This window comes from Argopecten irradians, chromosome 1 (assembly GCF_041381155.1).
Source record: "Argopecten irradians isolate NY chromosome 1, Ai_NY, whole genome shotgun sequence".
NCBI lineage: Eukaryota > Metazoa > Mollusca > Bivalvia > Pectinida > Pectinidae > Argopecten > Argopecten irradians.
Genome location: NC_091134.1, coordinates 65733532 through 65755597, shown reverse-complemented (window position 1 = coordinate 65755597; position 22066 = coordinate 65733532). Strand labels below are relative to the sequence as shown.

Below are 22066 nucleotides of genomic sequence, written 5' to 3'. Positions count from 1 at the left end.
TAATTTGAAACCTGGAAGGATCAAGGACTATACCAGGACATTCGCATACAGATAAGTAACACTTTAAATCATCGTATTACTCTTGTACCACCACCAATTACTTTAGATATTGTAAACCATCTCTGTATAATATTGTATATATAATTAAATTGTGTTTTGAATTTAGCTGCTGGTTTCTCATTTCTGTTGTTCGTTCATGTAACAGAAATTGGGGGTTCTTGTCCGAGATCGATATTTCATTTGTGAAATCTAACTTTGAAAAATTAATTAAGAAATTTTCAAAATTTGTGTACCAACTTGGAGTTTACATTTGAAACCAACAGCTAGATAAACATGACTTCCATGCAGGTAGAACAGTTTGTTAAAGCGCCATCCCTGGATGTTCTTTTGCAAGTTAGTAAGAAGGATTTACTGTTATTGGGTAAACATTTAGGCCTTACTATCAAAACTAATTTGAGGAAAGCTGAAATTAGGAATGTAATTATAAGATATTTTGTTGACAATGGCAAATTTGACTCTAGTGCATTAGATAGTATAGAGGAAACAGTCAGTTCAGAAATTCAAATTAGACAAATGGAACTTGAAAATGAAATGAAACTAAGACAAATGGAAATAGACAAAGAGAAAGAAATGAGAGAAAGAGAAATAGAAAAAGAGTTAAGAGAAAAAGAGACTGAGAGAGATCAGATGTTAGAGCTAGAGAAGCAGAAAATTAAAGCTGAAACAGAACTTAGAATTAAAGAATTAGAACTAGCTTCTCAAGACAGTTCAAGTAATCCAACTTTTAGGGGTTTACAAGGAAACAGAGGTTTTGATGTCAGTAGAAACATTAGGTTAGTTCCTCCTTTTCAAGAGAAAGAAGTTGACAAGGTTTTGATGTCAGTAGAAACATTAGGTTAGTTCCTCCTTTTCAAGAGAAAGAAGTTGACAAGTATTTTCTGCATTTTGAGAAAATAACTGACAGTATGAAATGGCCTGAAGATAAGCTTACAATGCTTCTTCAGAGTGTCCTGATTGGTAAAGCTAGAGACATTTATTCTTCTTTATCTGTTGATGACATTTCAAATTACCAAGTAGTCAAGAAAGCTATTTTGAAAGCTTATGAGTTAGTTCCTGAGGCTTACTGCCTGAAATTTCGAAACTCGAGAAAGAGAGATGAACAAACTCATGTAGAATTTGCCAGAGAAAAAGAACAAATGTTTAATAGGTGGTGTGATTCTAAAGAAATTGATGAGGATTTCGGTAAATTGAGGCAATTATTGTTAATAGAGGAGTTTAAACGTTGTGTCCACATAAACATAAAAACTCACTTAGATGAGAGAAAAGTTGAAACACTTAGTGAAGCAGCTACAATGGCTGATGATTACGCTCTCACCCAAAAAGGCTCATTTGTTGAAAACAGTTCTCAAGACAAAAACAGTACCACAGGTACTAGTAAATTTGGTCAGCCTAGGAACCCAACCTTTAGTGGCCCTTCTAACGACAAACCTAAATTAGGTGATAAGACTAAGTCTGATTCTAAAACAGATCATAGGGCAGGTGTGGGGTCTCCTTCTGGTCCTGTTTGTAATTAATGCAAGAAAGTAGGACATATTATGTCTGAATGTTATTCTCTCCAGCGTAAGGAGCAAAGGCGTAAACAGTCAGTTCCTTCTGTGTTAGCTATGTCAAAGCCTAGTCAGAAACTTAGTAATATTGTGGAAGATTCTAAAGTGTCTGTTGAGATTAAGAGCTCAGAGTCTGATAGTGTCTTGGAGAAGTACTCTCCCTTCATTTCTGAAGATTTTGTTTCACTTACTAGTGATATCACCAACTTGAAACCTGTGAAGATTTTGAGAGATACTGGGGTTTCTCATTCTTTGATATTAGATGGCGTAGTGCCTTTGTCTGAGGAGACCTCATCTGGTTGTAGTGTTTTGCTTCAAGGTGTAGAGTTAGGTTTTGTTAATGTGTTTATTTAAAGTCAGACTTGGTTACTGGGCCTGTCACCATTGGTGTTAGACCGGAACTTCCCATAGAGGGCGTGTCGCTCATTTTAGGCAATGACTTGGCTGGAGAGAAAGTTAGGGTAGATCCCTTAGTGTCCAGTATTCCTGATAAAACAGGTGATGCTGAGACTATTCAACAGGAATTTCCTGGTGTTTTCCCTTCTTGTGCTGTAACTTGTTCAATGAGTAAGAAGGTTTCTGATGTTGCAGTAGTTGAGGATCATTATAGTCCAGGGTAAGGTGACACTTTCTTGGCTCATGATATAGAGGATATCGTGGGCAAGTGTGATCTTTTGAGCAAGTCTGTAGACTTTGATAGTGAAGGAGTTGTTCCTAACAAGGGTACTTCTTTGTCTGACATGATGAGTAAATCATCTTTGTCTAGAGAGGAGCTTATAGAAGAACAGGAAAAAGATCCTGAAATCTTCTTACTGTGTAATCGGGCTTTGAGTGAGGAAGAGGCGGAGAAAGTCCCGGTTTGTTACTTCCCTCGGTCAGGTGTGTTGATGCGCAAGTGGCGTCCCCCTGATGTGTCTCCCGAGGAAGACTGGAAGGTTGTCAATCAAATAGTTGTCCCACCGAGGTATAGGCAAGATATTCTGAGTTTGTCTCATGATGTACCTATGGCAGGGCATTTAGGTGTGACCAAGACTTATAACAGGATCTTAGATCACTTCTTTTGGCCCAAGTTGAAACAGGATGTGGCTGATTTTTGTAGGTCTTGTCATACTTGTCAGTTGGTAGGGAAACCTAATCAGAAAATCCCTGTTGCACCTTTGCATCCCATTCCAGCATTTGAGGAACCATTTAGTAGAGTCATTATAGACTGTGTAGGTCCTCTACCCAAAACTAAGTCTGGGAATGAGTATCTTTTAACTATTATGTGTGCTTCCACACGCTTTCTTGAAGCCATTCCACTCAGAAATATTAAGGCCCCTAACATAGTCAAGGCTTTGGTTAAATTCTTTACACTGGTTGGTCTTCCAAAAGCTGTCCAATCGGACCAAGGTTCGAATTTCATGTCTGGTATTTTTCAACAAGTCATGTACCAGCTCCAGATCAAGCAGTATAAGTCTAGTGCTTATCATCCAGAGTCTCAGGGTGCTTTAGAACGTTTTCATCAGACATTGAAGAATATGATGAGATCTTTATTGTTTTGAAAACAAAAGAGATTGGGACGAAGGTATACACATGTTGTTGTTTGGCGTTAGAGAATCTGTACAAGAATCTCTGGGCTTCAGTCCCTTTGAACTTGTGTTTGGACACACTGTACGTGGTCCTTTGAAAATTTTGAATGACAAAATTTTGGACGAAGATTCTAAAGTGAATCTCTTAGAGTGTGTGTCTAACTTTAAGCAAAGATTGACAAGGGCATGTGAACTGGCAAAAGAAAATTTGGCCGTTACTCAAACCAAAATGAAAACATGGTATGATAAAGATGCCCGTGCAAGAAGTTTTGATCCAGGTGACAAAATTTTGGCTCTATTACCAATACCGGGTCAGTCTTTGCAAGCTAGATATTTTGGACCTTATATTGTTGAGAAAAAGGTCGATGATGTTAACTACATTGTACAAACTCCAGGGAGGCGCAAGAAAACTCAATTATGTCATGTTAATATGCTTAAGAAATATGTAGATAGAGAAGAGAGCAAGACCTCTCAACCTATTGCTACTTTGGCCTCTGTACCATCACAAAGTGAAAGTACAACTGATATTTGTAAATTAGACTTAGATGGTGGTGTACAAGATGTAGGTTTAGATTGTGGTGTTAAGTTACGGAACTCAGATGTGCTCGCGAACTTGGACAAGAAACTATGTCATCTATCAGAAAAGGAACACAATGAACTGAAAGATTTGATACTTGAGTATAAACATTTGTTTCCGGATACACCAGGCAAAACATATGCTATCTATCATGACGTGGATGTAGGCGATGCGCCACCTGTCAAGCAACATCCTTACCGTGTCAATCCTTTGAAAGAAGAGCACTTAAAGAAAGAAATTCAATACATGTTGGACAAAGATATTATTGAACCAAGCAAAAGTGAATGGAGCTCTCCATGTGTTCTGGTGCCAAAGCCAGACAAGACATACCGATTCTGTACTGACTTCAGAAAAGTAAACTCTGTCAGTAAAACAGACTCTTATCCAATTCCAAGGATTGACTCATGTATTGACAAAGTTGGCAAAGCCAAGTACGTAAGCAAGTTTGACCTGTTGAAAGGATATTGGCAGGTGCCATTAACAGAAAGAGCTAAAGAAGTGTCGGCATTTGTAATCTCACAAGGTTTGTACCAGTACAAAGTTATGCCGTTTGGTATGAAGAATGCCCCGGCAACATTTCAACGTCTTCTTAACAGCATGATGTCAGACCTGGAAGGCTGTGATGGATACATTGATGACGTCATCAACTACCACGACACGTGGGAAAACCATCTACGCAGGATTCGTGAATTCTTCGAAAGACTCACTACCATGAAATTGACTGTAAACTTATTGAAATGTGAATTTTGTCATGCAACTGTTGAATTTTTAGGCCATGTTGTAGGACAGGGGCAGGTTAAACCTGTTCAGGCCAAAGTAGAATCAATTATAGATTTTCCAACTCCTGGAAGCAAGAGAGAGCTGATGAGATTTCTTGGTATGGCTGGATACTACAGAAAATTTTGTCAAAATTTCTCTGTTATAGCAGCTCCACTTACTGCTTTGTTAAAGAAAAATGTCAAATTTATCAAACTCACCAGTTCTGACTGCTCCAGATTTTAATAAACAGTTTAAACTGTTTGTTGACGCCAGCGATGCAGGTGTTGGTGCTGTTTTGATGCAAGAAGGTTCTGAACAAATTGACCATCCAATTTGTTATTTCTCGAAAAAGTTTGACAAACACCAGAGAAATTATTCCACCATTGAGAAAGAATGTTTAGCGTTGATTTTGGCCTTGAACCAATTTGATATATATCTCTGCACTACAGTTGTGCCTGTGTTGGTCTTCACCGACCACAACCCTTTGACTTTCATTGGGAAAATGAAAAACAAAAATCAAAGAATTCTCAGGTGGAGTTTGACTTTGCAAGAGTACAATCTTGACATCAAACATATCAAAGGGAAAGACAATATTTTGGCTGATGCTTTATAAAGGATTTAAAGGTTACTTGATATTTCAAGAAAGTTTCCTTTTCAAGAAAACTTTCTTTTCTTTAAGGAGGGGTGTGTTATGTATGACACTAAATACATGTTGTTATTAGATAAGGGAGATAACTCCTATAGCTTTATTATCAATACATCCTATAAAGGTCATATCATTAATCTAGGTTATAGAACTTTCTAGAATATTATCATGTATAAACAAATATGTTTGTAAACATGTTGATTATAAGTAGAGATCTAGAATGATCTATTTCCAGAAAGTTCTGTGTGTTTATTTGTTTACTGTTTTTAGTTAGATATTTCTAGAAATAGAAGGTTCTCCAATATTCTTGAACTAGGGTTTAGCTATATATACTCCAACTGTCCAAAGCTAATCAGAACTGTAATGAGACCTGTAATGAGACATATCAAGAATTGTACAGTGCCATATTAGATTCTATTGGGAGAGCTATTGTGACTTTATCTGTGGATTATTACAACATTTTGTGTGGATTTATTCATATTGCCTGGAACTTTACAAATCATCTGTGGACATTCATTTTCCTCTTGGATTTGTGATTATTGTTAATTTGAAACCTGGAAGGATCAAGGACTATACAAGGACATTCGCATACAGATAAGTAACACTTTAAATCATCGTATTACTCTTGTACCACCACCAATTACTTTAGATATTGTAAACCATCTCTGTATAATATTGTATATATAATTAAATTGTGTTTTGAATTTAGCTGCTGGTTTCTCATTTCTGTTGTTCGTTCATGTAACAATATCCCTAAGTTTAATTACAAATTCATAAGATATTTTGAGATGCAATGAATAGAATGAATAACATTTAGAACTTACCAATGGATTCATGACTTTGCCAGTTTCACAACACTTTTTCAGTATTTGTTTGCATTCTTCAAGCTTTACTTCATCAATGTTGAAAGTGTGTAGTTTCTTTTCTGCAACCTTGATCATAAGGATAAAGAATGGCCTATAAGTAACTGTAACAAGAGGCCAAATCAGCCTGAATAGTCATTTGACTGTTACTGGAATACAACATGTAGTAGAATTAAATCGTAATAGGGAAAAATTGGATTAAACACAAAACACAATAATGGGCTAAAACTTTCACCTTTTCTTTCATAAACAGTTAAGATATCATATACTTAAGAACTTTTCAAATGAAATTGTGTATAGTAAAATGAACACAAAAGATCATCTAAGCCAGTATTTTCATCATTAATGAAGAGAAGGAAGCAATTAAAGTATAACTGGTTTTTTGGAGTAAAACTGAATGGTCTAAGCACACATTTAGTGTTCAGTGCCACAGCTTCAATTATATCACGAGACAGCTGTGTTTACAAACAGCAAATTTCTACTGTTTCTAAATATTGCTGATATCAATTCATCTTAACCCATCAACATTTTAATATTACAGTCGATTCATCTTAACCCATCAACATTTTAATGTTACAGTCGATTCATCTTAACCCATCAACATTTTAATGTTACAGTCAGTTCATCTTAACCCATCAACATTTTAATGTTACAGTCGATTCATCTTAACCCATCAACATTTTAATGTTACAGTCAGTTCATCTTAACCCATCAACATTTTAATGTTACAGTCGATTCATCTTAACCCATCAACATTTTAATGTTACAGTCAGTTCATCTTAACCCATCAACATTTTAATGTTACAGTCGATTCATCTTAACCCATAAACATTTTAATGTTACAGTCATTTCATCTTAACCCATCAACATTTTAATGTTACAGTCAGTTCATCTTAACCCATCAACATTTTAATGTTACAGTCAGTTCATCTTAACCCATCAACATTTTAATGTTACAGTCAGTTCATCTTAACCCATCAACATTTTAATGTTACAGTCAGTTCATCTTAACCCATCAACATTTTAATGTTACAGTCAGTTCATCTTAACCCATCAACATTTTAATGTTACAGTCAGTTCATCTTAACCCATCAACATTTTAATGTTACAGTCAGTTCATCTTAACCCATCAACATTTTAATGTTACAGTCAGTTCATCTTAACCCATCAACATTTTAATGTTACAGTCAGTTCATCTTAACCCATCAACATTTTAATGTTACAGTCAGATTCATCTTAACCCATCAACATTTTAATGTTACAGTCAGTTCATCTTAACCCATCAACATTTTAATGTTACAGTCAGTTCATCTTAACCCATCAACATTTTAATGTTACAGTCAGTTCATCTTAACCCATCAACATTTTAATGTTACAGTCAGTTCATCTTAACCCATCAACATTTTAATGTTACAGTCAGATTCATCTTAACCCATCAACATTTTAATGTTACAGTCAGTTCATCTTAACCCATCAACATTTTAATGTTACAGTCAGTTCATCTTAACCCATCAACATTTTAATGTTACAGTCAGTTCATCTTAACCCATCAACATTTTAATGTTACAGTCAGTTCATCTTAACCCATCAACATTTTAATGTTACAGTCAGTTCATTCTTAACCCATCAACATTTTAATGTTACAGTCAGTTCATCTTAACCCATCAACATTTTAATGTTACAGTCGATTCATCTTAACCCATAAACATTTTAATGTTACAGTCAGTTCATCTTAACCCATCAACATTTTAATGTTACAGTCAGTTCATATTAACCCATCAACATTTTAATGTTACAGTCAGTTCATCTTAACCCATCAACATTTTAATGTTACAGTCAGTTCATCTTAACCCATCAACATTTTAATGTTACAGTCAGTTCATCTTAACCCATCAACATTTTAATGTTACAGTCAGTTCATCTTAACCCATCAACATTTTAATGTTACAGTCAGTTCATCTTAACCCATCAACATTTTAATGTTACAGTCAGTTCATCTTAACCCATCAACATTTTAATGTTACAGTCAGTTCATCTTAACCCATCAACATTTTAATGTTACAGTCAGTTCATCTTAACCCATCAACATTTTAATGTTACAGTCAGTTCATCTTAACCCATCAACATTTTAATGTTACAGTCAGTTCATCTTAACCCATCAACATTTTAATGTTACAGTCAGTTCATCTTAACCCATCAACATTTTAATGTTACAGTCAGTTCATCTTAACCCATCAACATTTTAATGTTACAGTCAGTTCATCTTAACCCATCAACATTTTAATGTTACAGTCAGTTCATCTTAACCCATCAACATTTTAATGTTACAGTCAGTTCATCTTAACCCATCAACATTTTAATGTTACAGTCAGTTCATCTTAACCCATCAACATTTTAATGTTACAGTCAGTTCATCTTAACCCATCAACATTTTAATGTTACAGTCAGTTCATCTTAACCCATCAACATTTTAATGTTACAGTCAGTTCATCTTAACCCATCAACATTTTAATGTTACAGTCAGTTCATCTTAACCCATCAACATTTTAATGTTACAGTCAGTTCATCTTAACCCATCAACATTTTAATGTTACAGTCAGTTCATCTTAACCCATCAACATTTTAATGTTACAGTCAGTTCATCTTAACCCATCAACATTTTAATGTTACAGTCAGTTCATCTTAACCCATCAACATTTTAATGTTACAGTCGATTCATCTTAACCCATCAACATTTTAATGTTACAGTCAGTTCATCTTAACCCATCAACATTTTAATGTTACAGTCAGTTCATCTTAACCCATCAACATTTTAATGTTACAGTCAGTTCATCTTAACCCATCAACATTTTAATGTTACAGTCAGTTCATCTTAACCCATCAACATTTTAATGTTACAGTCAGTTCATCTTAACCCATCAACATTTTAATGTTACAGTCAGTTCATCTTAACCCATCAACATTTTAATGTTACAGTCAGTTCATCTTAACCCATCAACATTTTAATGTTACAGTCAGTTCATCTTAACCCATCAACATTTTAATGTTACAGTCAGTTCATCTTAACCCATCAACATTTTAATGTTACAGTCAGTTCATCTTAACCCATCAACATTTTAATGTTACAGTCAGTTCATCTTAACCCATCAACATTTTAATGTTACAGTCAGTTCATCTTAACCCATCAACATTTTAATGTTACAGTCAGTTCATCTTAACCCATCAACATTTTAATGTTACAGTCAGTTCATCTTAACCCATCAACATTTTAATGTTACAGTCAGTTCATCTTAACCCATCAACATTTTAATGTTACAGTCAGTTCATCTTAACCCATCAACATTTTAATGTTACAGTCGATTCATCTTAACCCATCAACATTTTAATGTTACAGTCAGTTCATCTTAACCCATCAACATTTTAATGTTACAGTCAGTTCATCTTAACCCATCAACATTTTAATGTTACAGTCAGTTCATCTTAACCCATCAACATTTTAATGTTACAGTCAGTTCATCTTAACCCATCAACATTTTAATGTTACAGTCGATTCATCTTAACCCATCAACATTTTAATGTTACAGTCATTTCATCTTAACCCATCAACATTTTAATGTTACAGTCAGTTCATCTTAACCCATCAACATTTTAATGTTACAGTCAGTTCATCTTAACCCATCAACATTTTAATGTTACAGTCAGTTCATCTTAACCCATCAACATTTTAATGTTACAGTCAGTTCATCTTAACCCATCAACATTTTAATGTTACAGTCAGTTCATCTTAACCCATCAACATTTTAATGTTACAGTCAGTTCATCTTAACCCATCAACATTTTAATGTTACAGTCATTTCATCTTAACCCATCAACATTTTAATGTTACAGTCAGTTCATCTTAACCCATCAACATTTTAATGTTACAGTCAGTTCATCTTAACCCATCAACATTTTAATGTTACAGTCAGTTCATCTTAACCCATCAACATTTTAATGTTACAGTCAGTTCATCTTAACCCATCAACATTTTTAATGTTACAGTCATTCATCTTAACCCATCAACATTTTAATGTTACAGTCAGTTCATCTTAACCCATCAACATTTTAATGTTACAGTCAGTTCATCTTAACCCATCAACATTTTAATGTTACAGTCAGTTCATCTTAACCCATCAACATTTTAATGTTACAGTCAGTTCATCTTAACCCATCAACATTTTAATGTTACAGTCAGTTCATCTTAACCCATCAACATTTTAATGTTACAGTCAGTTCATCTTAACCCATCAACATTTTAATGTTACAGTCAGTTTATCTTAACCCATCAACATTTTAATGTTACAGTCAGTTCATCTTAACCCATCAACATTTTAATGTTACAGTCAGTTCATCTTAACCCATCAACATTTTAATGTTACAGTCAGTTCATCTTAACCCATCAACATTTTAATGTTACAGTCAGTTCATCTTAACCCATCTAACCATTTTTAATGTTACAGTCAGTTCATCTTAACCCATCAACATTTTAATGTTACAGTCAGTTCATCTTAACCCATCAACATTTTAATGTTACAGTCAGTTCATCTTAACCCATCAACATTTTAATGTTACAGTCAGTTCATCTTAACCCATCAACATTTTAATGTTACAGTCAGTTCATCTTAACCCATCAACATTTTAATGTTACAGTCAGTTCATCTTACCCATCAACATTTAATGTTACAGTCAGTTCATCTTAACCTCAACATTTTAATGTACAGTCATTTTAATGTTACAGTCAGTTCATCTTAACCCATCAACATTTTAATGTTACAGTCAGTTCATCTTAACCCATCAACATTTTAATGTTACAGTCAGTTCATCTTAACCCATCAACATTTTAATGTTACAGTCAGTTCATCTTAACCCATCAACATTTTAATGTTACAGTCAGTTCATCTTAACCCATCAACATTTTAATGTTACAGTCAGTTCATCTTAACCCATCAACATTTTAATGTTACAGTCCCATCTTAACCCATCAACATTTTAATGTTACAGTCAGTTCATCTTAACCCATCAACATTTTAATGTTACAGTCAGTTCATCTTAACCATCAATTTATGTTACTCAACCATTTTTAATGTTACAGTCAGTTCATCTTAACCCATCAACATTTTAATGTTACAGTCAGTTCATCTTAACCCATCAACATTTTAATGTTACAGTCAGTTCATCTTAACCCATCAACATTTTAATGTTACAGTCAGTTCATCTTAACCCATCAACATTTTAATGTTACAGTCAGTTCATCTTAACCCATCAACATTTTAATGTTACAGTCAGTTCATCAACCATCAACATTTTATGTTACAGTCAGTTCATCTTAACCCATCAACATTTTAATGTTACAGTCAGTTCATCTTAACCCATCAACATTTTTAATGTTACAGTCAGTTCATCTTAACCCATCAACATTTTAATGTTACAGTCAGTTCATCTTAACCCATCAACATTTTAATGTTACAGTCAGTTCATCTTAACCCATCAACATTTTAATGTTACAGTCAGTTCATCTTAACCCATCAACATTTTAATGTTACAGTCATTCATCTTAACCCATCAACATTTTAATGTTACAGTCAGTTCATCTTAACCCATCAACATTTTTAATGTTACAGTCAGTTCATCTTAACCCATCACATTTAATGTTACGTCTTCATCTTAACCTCAACATTTTAATGTTACAGTCAGTTCATCTTAACCCATCAACATTTTAATGTTACAGTCAGTTCATCTTAACCCATCAACATTTTAATGTTACAGTCAGTTCATCTTAACCCATCAACATTTTAATGTTACAGTCAGTTCATCTTAACCCATCAACATTTTAATGTTACAGTCGTTCATCTTAACCATCAACATTTAATGTTACAGTCAGTTCATCAACAACATTTTAATGTTACAGTCAGTTCATCTTAACCCATCAACATTTTAATGTTACAGTCAGTTCATCTTAACCCATCAACATTTTAATGTTACAGTCAGTTCATCTTAACCCATCAACATTTTAATGTTACAGTCAGTTCATCTTAACCCATCAACATTTTAATGTTACAGTCAGTTCATCTTAACCCATCAACATTTTAATGTTACAGTCAGTTCATCTTAACCCATCAACATTTTAATGTTACAGTCAGTTCATCTTAACCCATCAACATTTTAATGTTACAGTCAGTTCATCTTAACCCATCAACATTTTAATGTTACAGTCAGTTCATCTTAACCCATCAACATTTTAATGTTACAGTCAGTTCATCTTAACCCATCTAACTCACATTTTAATGTTACAGTCAGTTCATCTTAACCCATCAACATTTTAATGTTACAGTCAGTTCATCTTAACCCATCAACATTTTAATGTTACAGTCGATTCATCTTAACCCATCAACATTTTAATGTTACAGTCAGTTCATCTTAACCCATCAACATTTTAATGTTACAGTCAGTTCATCTTAACCCATCAACATTTTAATGTTACAGTCAGTTCATCTTAACCCATCAACATTTTAATGTTACAGTCAGTTCATCTTAACCCATCAACATTTTAATGTTACAGTCAGTTTCATCTTAACCCATCAACATTTTAATGTTACAGTCAGTTCATCTTAACCCATCAACATTTTAATGTTACAGTCAGTTCATCTTAACCCATCAACATTTTAATGTTACAGTCAGTTCATCTTAACCCATCAACATTTTAATGTTACAGTCAGTTCATCTTAACCCATCAACATTTTAATGTTACAGTCAGTTCATCTTAACCCATCAACATTTTAATGTTACAGTCAGTTCATCTTAACCCATCAACATTTTAATGTTACAGTCAGTTCATCTTAACCCATCAACATTTTAATGTTACAGTCAGTTCATCTTAACCCATCAACATTTTAATGTTACAGTCAGTTCATCTTAACCCATCAACATTTTAATGTTACAGTCAGTTCATCTTAACCCATCAACATTTTAATGTTACAGTCAGTTCATCTTAACCCATCAACATTTTAATGTTACAGTCAGTTCATCTTAACCCATCAACATTTTAATGTTACAGTCAGTTCATCTTAACCCATCAACATTTTAATGTTACAGTCAGTTCATCTTAACCCATCAACATTTTAATGTTACAGTCAGTTCATCTTAACCCATCAACATTTTAATGTTACAGTCAGTTCATCTTAACCCATCAACATTTTAATGTTACAGTCAGTTCATCTTAACCCATCAACATTTTAATGTTACAGTCAGTTCATCTTAACCCATCAACATTTTAATGTTACAGTCAGTTCATCTTAACCCATCAACATTTTAATGTTACAGTCAGTTCATCTTAACCCATCAACATTTTAATGTTACAGTCAGTTCATCTTAACCCATCAACATTTTAATGTTACAGTCAGTTCATCTTAACCCATCAACATTTTAATGTTACAGTCAGTTCATCTTAACCCATCAACATTTTAATGTTACAGTCAGTTCATCTTAACCCATCAACATTTTAATGTTACAGTCAGTTCATCTTAACCCATCAACATTTTAATGTTACAGTCAGTTCATCTTAACCCATCAACATTTAATGTTACAGTCAGTTCATCTTAACCCATCAACATTTTAATGTTACAGTCAGTTCATCTTAACCCATCAACATTTTAATGTTACAGTCAGTTCATCTTAACCCATCAACATTTTAATGTTACAGTCAGTTCATCTTAACCCATCAACATTTTAATGTTACAGTCAGTTCATCTTAACCCATCAACATTTTAATGTTACAGTCAGTTCATCTTAACCCATCAACATTTTAATGTTACAGTCAGTTCATCTTAACCCATCAACATTTTAATGTTACAGTCAGTTCATCTTAACCCATCAACATTTTAATGTTACAGTCAGTTCATCTTAACCCATCAACATTTTAATGTTACAGTCAGTTCATCTTAACCCATCAACATTTTAAATGTTACAGTCAGTTCATCTTAACCCATCAACATTTTAATGTTACAGTCATTCATCTTAACCCATCAACATTTTAATGTTACAGTCAGTTCATCTTAACCCATCAACATTTTAATGTTACAGTCAGTTCATCTTAACCCATCAACATTTTAATGTTACAGTCAGTTCATCTTAACCCATCAAACATTTTAATGTTACAGTCAGTTCATCTTAACCCATCAACATTTTAATGTTACAGTCAGTTCATCTTAACCCATCAACATTTTAATGTTACAGTCAGTTCATCTTAACCCATCAACATTTTAATGTTACAGTCAGTTCATCTTAACCCATCAACATTTTAATGTTACAGTCAGTTCATCTTAACCCATCAACATTTTAATGTTACAGTCAGTTCATCTTAACCCATCAACATTTTAATGTTACAGTCAGTTCATCTTAACCCATCAACATTTTAATGTTACAGTCAGTTCATCTTAACCCATCAACATTTTAATGTTACAGTCAGTTCATCTTAACCCATCAACATTTTAATGTTACAGTCAGTTCATCTTAACCCATCAACATTTTAATGTTACAGTCATGTTCATTCATCTTAACCCATCAACATTTTAATGTTACAGTCAGTTCATCTTAACCCATCAACATTTTAATGTTACAGTCAGTTCATCTTAACCCATCAACATTTTAATGTTACAGTCAGTTCATCTTAACCCATCAACATTTTAATGTTACAGTCAGTTCATCTTAACCCATCAACATTTTAATGTTACAGTCAGTTCATCTTAACCCATCAACATTTTAATGTTACAGTCAGTTCATCTTAACCCATCAACATTTTAATGTTACAGTCAGTTCATCTTAACCCATCAACATTTTAATGTTACAGTCAGTTCATCTTAACCCATCAACATTTTAATGTTACAGTCAGTTCATCTTAACCCATCAACATTTTAATGTTACAGTCAGTTCATCTTAACCCATCAACATTTTAATGTTACAGTCAGTTCATCTTAACCCATCAACATTTTAATGTTACAGTCAGTTCATCTTAACCCATCAACATTTTAATGTTACAGTCAGTTCATCTTAACCCATCAACATTTTAATGTTACAGTCAGTTCATCTTAACCCATCAACATTTTAATGTTACAGTCAGTTCATCTTAACCCATCAACATTTTAATGTTACAGTCAGTTCATCTTAACCCATCAACATTTTAATGTTACAGTCAGTTCATCTTAACCCATCAACATTTTAATGTTACAGTCAGTTCATCTTAACCCATCAACATTTTAATGTTACAGTCAGTTCATCTTAACCCATCAACATTTTAATGTTACAGTCAGTTCATCTTAACCCATCAACATTTTAATGTTACAGTCAGTTCATCTTAACCCATCAACATTTTAATGTTACAGTCAGTTCATCTTAACCCATCAACATTTTAATGTTACAGTCAGTTCATCTTAACCCATCAACATTTTAATGTTACAGTCAGTTCATCTTAACCCATCAACATTTTAATGTTACAGTCAGTTCATCTTAACCCATCAACATTTTAATGTTACAGTCAGTTCATCTTAACCCATCAACATTTTAATGTTACAGTCAGTTCATCTTAACCCATCAACATTTTAATGTTACAGTCAGTTCATCTTAACCCATCAACATTTTAATGTTACAGTCAGTTCATCTTAACCCATCAACATTTTAATGTTACAGTCAGTTCATCTTAACCCATCAACATTTTAATGTTACAGTCAGTTCATCTTAACCCATCAACATTTTAATGTTACAGTCAGTTCATCTTAACCCATCAACATTTTAATGTTACAGTCAGTTCATCTTAACCCATCAACATTTTAATGTTACAGTCAGTTCATCTTAACCCATCAACATTTTAATGTTACAGTCAGTTCATCTTAACCCATCAACATTTTAATGTTACAGTCAGTTCATCTTAACCCATCAACATTTTAATGTTACAGTCAGTTCATCTTAACCCATCAACATTTTAATGTTACAGTCAGTTCATCTTAACCCATCAACATTTTAATGTTACAGTCAGTTCATCTTAACCCATCAACATTTTAATGTTACAGTCAGTTCATCTTAACCCATCAACATTTTAATGTTACAGTCAGTTCATCTTAACCCATCAACATTTTAACAGTCAGTTCATCTTAACCATCAACATTTTAATGTTACAGTCAGTTCATCTTAACCCATCAACATTTTAATGTTACAGTCAGTTCATCTTAACCCATCAACATTTTAATGTTACAGTCAGTTCATCTTAACCCATCAACATTTTAATGTTACAGTCAGTTCATCTTAACCCATCAACATTTTAATGTTACAGTCAGTTCATCTTAACCCATCAACATTTTAATGTTACAGTCAGTTCATCTTAACCCATCAACATTTTAATGTTACAGTCAGTTCATCTTAACCCATCAACATTTTTAATGTTACAGTCATTCATCTTAACCCATCAACATTTTAATGTTACAGTCAGTTCATCTTAACCCATCAACATTTTAATGTTACAGTCAGTTCATCTTAACCCATCAACATTTTAATGTTACAGTCAGTTCATCTTAACCCATCAACATTTTAATGTTACAGTCAGTTCATCTTAACCCATCAACATTTTAATGTTACAGTCAGTTCATCTTAACCCATCAACATTTTAATGTTACAGTCGATTCATCTTAACCCATCAACATTTTAATGTTACAGTCAGTTCATCTTAACCCATCAACATTTTAATGTTACAGTCAGTTCATCTTAACCCATCAACATTTTAATGTTACAGTCAGTTCATCTTAACCCATCAACATTTTAATGTTACAGTCAGTTCATCTTAACCCATCAACATTTTAATGTTACAGTCAGTTCATCTTAACCCATCAACATTTTAATGTTACAGTCAGTTCATCTTAACCCATCAACATTTTAATGTTACAGTCAGTTCATCTTAACCCATCAACATTTTAATGTTACAGTCAGTTCATCTTAACCCATCAACATTTTAATGTTACAGTCAGTTCATCTTAACCCATCAACATTTTAATGTTACAGTCAGTTCATCTTAACCCATCAACATTTTAATGTTACAGTCAGTTCATCTTAACCATCAACATAACATTTTTAATGTTACAGTCAGTTCATCTTAACCCATCAACATTTTAATGTTACAGTCAGTTCATCTTAACCCATCAACATTTTAATGTTACAGTCAGTTCATCTTAACCCATCAACATTTTAATGTTACAGTCAGTTCATCTTAACCCATCAACATTTTAATGTTACAGTCAGTTCATCTTAACCCATCAACATTTTAATGTTACAGTCAGTTCATCCATATTATGTTAACCCATCAACATTTTAATGTTACAGTCAGTTCATCTTAACCCATCAACATTTTAATGTTACAGTCAGTTCATCTTAACCCATCAACATTTTAATGTTACAGTCAGTTCATCTTAACCCATCAACATTTTAATGTTACAGTCAGTTCATCTTAACCCATCAACATTTTAATGTTACAGTCAGTTCATCTTAACCCATCAACATTTTAATGTTACAGTCAGTTCATCTTAACCCATCAACATTTTAATGTTACAGTCAGTTCATCTTAACCCATCAACATTTTAATGTTACAGTCAGTTCATCTTAACCCATCAACATTTTAATGTTACAGTCAGTTCATCTTAACCCATCAACATTTTAATGTTACAGTCAGTTCATCTTAACCCATCAACATTTTAATGTTACAGTCAGTTCATCTTAACCCATCAAAATTTTAATGTTACAGTCAGTTCATCTTAACCCATCAATATTTTAATGTTACAGTCAGTTCATCTTAACCCATCAACATTTTAATGTTACAGTCGATTCATCTTAACCCATCAACATTTTAATGTTACAGTCAGTTCATCTTAACCCATCAACATTTTAATGTTACAGTCAGTTCATCTTAACCCATCAACATTTTAATGTTACAGTCAGTTCATCTTAACCCATCAACATTTTAATGTTACAGTCAGTTCATCTTAACCCATCAACATTTTAATGTTACAGTCAGTTCATCTTAACCCATCAACATTTTAATGTTACAGTCAGTTCATCTTAACCCATCAACATTTTAATGTTACAGTCAGTTCATCTTAACCCATCAACATTTTAATGTTACAGTCAGTTCATCTTAACCCATCAACATTTTAATGTTACAGTCAGTTCATCTTAACCCATCAACATTTTAATGTTACAGTCAGTTCATCTTAACCCATCAACATTTTAATGTTACAGTCAGTTCATCTTAACCCATCAACATTTTAATGTTACAGTCAGTTCATCTTAACCCATCAACATTTTAATGTTACAGTCATTCATCTTAACCCATCAACATTTTAATGTTACAGTCAGTTCATCTTAACCCATCAACATTTTTAATGTTACAGTCAGTTCATCTTAACCCATCAACATTTTAATGTTACAGTCAGTCATCTTAACCCATCAACATTTTAATGTTACAGTCAGTTCATCTTAACCCATCAACATTTTAATGTTACAGTCAGTTCATCTTAACCCATCAACATTTTAATGTTACAGTCAGTTCATCTTAACCCATCAACATTTTAATGTTACAGTCAGTTCATCTTAACCCATCAACATTTTAATGTTACAGTCAGTTCATCTTAACCCATCAACATTTTAATGTTACAGTCAGTTCATCTTAACCCATCAACATTTTAATGTTACAGTCAGTTCATCTTAACCCATCAACATTTTAATGTTACAGTCAATTCATCTTAACCCATCAACATTTTAATGTTACAGTCAGTTCATCTTAACCCATCAACATTTTAATGTTACAGTCAGTTCATCTTAACCCATCAACATTTTAATGTTACAGTCATTCATCTTAACCCATCAACATTTTAATGTTACAGTCAGTTCATCTTAACCCATCAACATTTTAATGTTACAGTCAGTTCATCTTAACCCATCAACATTTTAATGTTACAGTCAGTTCATCTAACCCATCAACATTTTAATGTTACAGTCAGTTCATCTTAACCCATCAACATTTTAATGTTACAGTCAGTTCATCTTAACCCATCAACATTTTAATGTTACAGTCAGTTCATCTTAACCCATCAACATTTTAATGTTACAGTCAGTTCATCTTAACCCATCAACATTTTAATGTTACAGTCAGTTCATCTTAACCCATCAACATTTTAATGTTACAGTCAGTTCATCTTAACCCATCAACATTTTAATGTTACAGTCAGTTCATCTTAACCCATCAACATTTTAATGTTACAGTCAGTTCATCTTAACCCATCAACATTTTAATGTTACAGTCAGTTCATCTTAACCCATCAACATTTTAATGTTACAGTCAGTTCATCTTAACCCATCAACATTTTAATGTTACAGTCAGTTCATCTTAACCCATCAACATTTTAATGTTACAGTCAGTTAAACCCATCAACATTTTAATGTTACAGTCAGTTCATCTTAACCCATCAACATTTTAATGTTACAGTCAGTTCATCTTAACCCATCAACATTTTAATGTTACAGTCAGTTCATCTTAACCCATCAACATTTTAATGTTACAGTCAGTTCATCTTAACCCATCAACATTTTAATGTTACAGTCAGTTCATCTTAACCCATCAACATTTTAATGTTACAGTCAGTTCATCTTAACCCATCAACATTTTAATGTTACAGTCAGTTCATCTTAACCCATCAACATTTTAATGTTACAGTCAGTTCATCTTAACCCATCAACATTTTAATGTTACAGTCAGTTCATCTTAACCCATCAACATTTTAATGTTACAGTCAGTTCATCTTAACCCATCAACATTTTAATGTTACAGTCAGTTCATCTTAACCCATCAACATTTTAATGTTACAGTCAGTTCATCTTAACCCATCAACATTTTAATGTTACAGTCAGTTCATCTTAACCCATCAACATTTTAATGTTACAGTCAGTTCATATTAACCCATCAACATTTTAATGTTACAGTCAGTTCATCTTAACCCATCAACATTTTAATGTTACAGTCAGTTCTCTTAACCCATCAACATTTTAATGTTACAGTCAGTTCATCTTAACCCATCAACATTTTAATGTTACAGTCAGTTCATCTTAACCCATCAACATTTTAATGTTACAGTCAGTTCATCTTAACCCATCAACATTTTAATGTTACAGTCAGTTCATCTTAACCCATCAACATTTTAATGTTACAGTCAGTTCATCTTAACCCATCAACATTTTAATGTTACAGTCAGTTCATCTTAACCCATCAACATTTTAATGTTACAGTCAGTTCATCTTAACCCATCAACATTTTAATGTTACAGTCAGTTCATCTTAACCCATCAACATTTTAATGTTACAGTCAGTTCATCTTAACCCATCAACATTTTAATGTTACAGTCAGTTCATCTTAACCCATCAACATTTTAATGTTACAGTCAGTTCATCTTAACCCATCAACATTTTAATGTTACAGTCAGTTCATCTTAACCCATCAACATTTTAATGTTACAGTCAGTTCATCTTAACCCATCAACATTTTAATGTTACAGTCAGTTCATCTTAACCCATCAACATTTTAATGTTACAGTCAGTTCATCTTAACCCATCAACATTTTAATGTTACAGTCAGTTCATCTTAACCCATCAACATTTTAATGTTACAGTCGATTCATCTTAACCCATCAATATTTTAATGTAACAGTCATTTCATCTTAACCCATAAACATTTTAATGTTACAGTCAGTTCATCTTAACCCATCAACATTTTAATGTTACAGTCAGTTCATCTTAACCCATCAACATTTTAATGTTACAGTCAGTTCATCTTAACCCATCAACATTTTAATGTTACAGTCAGTTCATCTTAACCCATCAACATTTTAATGTTACAGTCAGTTCATCTTAACCCATCAACATTTTAATGTTACAGTCAGTTCATCTTAACCCATCAACATTTTAATGTTACAGTCAGTTCATCTTAACCCATCAACATTTTAATGTTACAGTCAGTTCATCTTAACCCATCAACATTTTAATGTTACAGTCAGTTCATCTTAACCCATCAACATTTTAATGTTACAGTCAGTTCATCTTAACCCATCAACATTTTAATGTTACAGTCAGTTCATCTTAACCCATCAACATTTTAATGTTACAGTCAGTTCATCTTAACCCATCAACATTTTAATGTTACAGTCGATTCATCTTAACCCATCAACATTTTAATGTTACAGTCAGTTCATCTTAACCCATCAACATTTTAATGTTACAGTCAGTTCATCTTAACCCATCAACATTTTAATGTTACAGTCAGTTCATCTTAACCCATCAACATTTTAATGTTACAGTCAGTTCATCTTAACCCATCAACATTTTAATGTTACAGTCAGTTCATCTTAACCCATCAACATTTTAATGTTACAGTCAGTTCATCTTAACCCATCAACATTTTAATGTTACAGTCAGTTCATCTTAACCCATCAACATTTTAATGTTACAGTCAGTTCATCTTAACCCATCAACATTTTAATGTTACAGTCGATTCATCTTAACCCATCAACATTTTAATGTTACAGTCAGTTCATCTTAACCCATCAACATTTTAATGTTACAGTCAGTTCATCTTAACCCATCAACATTTTAATGTTACAGTCAGTTCATCTTAACCCATCAACATTTTAATGTTACAGTCAGTTCATCTTAACCCATCAACATTTTAATGTTACAGTCAGTTCATCTTAACCCATAACATTTTAATGTTACAGTCAGTTCATCTTAACCCATCAACATTTTAATGTTACAGTCAGTTCATCTTAACCCATCAACATTTTAATGTTACAGTCAGTTCATCTTAACCCATCAACATTTTAATGTTACAGTCAGTTCATCTTAACCCATCAACATTTTAATGTTACAGTCAGTTCATCTTAACCCATCAACATTTTAATGTTACAGTCAGTTCATCTTAACCCATC

General features: G+C 32.9%; 2 protein-coding genes across 3 annotated transcripts in view; one reads left to right on the top strand and one right to left on the bottom strand.

Annotated features, from left to right (window-relative positions):
- LOC138305751 (uncharacterized) overlaps positions 1–22066 on the bottom strand; it is an 86794-nt gene that overhangs the window by 21661 nt on the left and 43067 nt on the right. For both annotated transcript variants that reach the window (XM_069246029.1, XM_069246034.1), the window contains exon 12: positions 5982–6089. In XM_069246029.1, the coding sequence (XP_069102130.1) occupies positions 5982–6089 (108 nt within the window). The remainder of the gene's footprint in view (positions 1–5981; positions 6090–22066) is intronic.
- LOC138305798 (uncharacterized) lies at positions 246–2200 on the top strand. Its single transcript, XM_069246068.1, has 2 exons — positions 246–870; positions 933–2200. Exons 1-2 carry the CDS (start codon positions 334–336, stop codon positions 1572–1574), a joined length of 1179 nt encoding a protein of 392 aa, XP_069102169.1. The 5' UTR covers positions 246–333; the 3' UTR covers positions 1575–2200.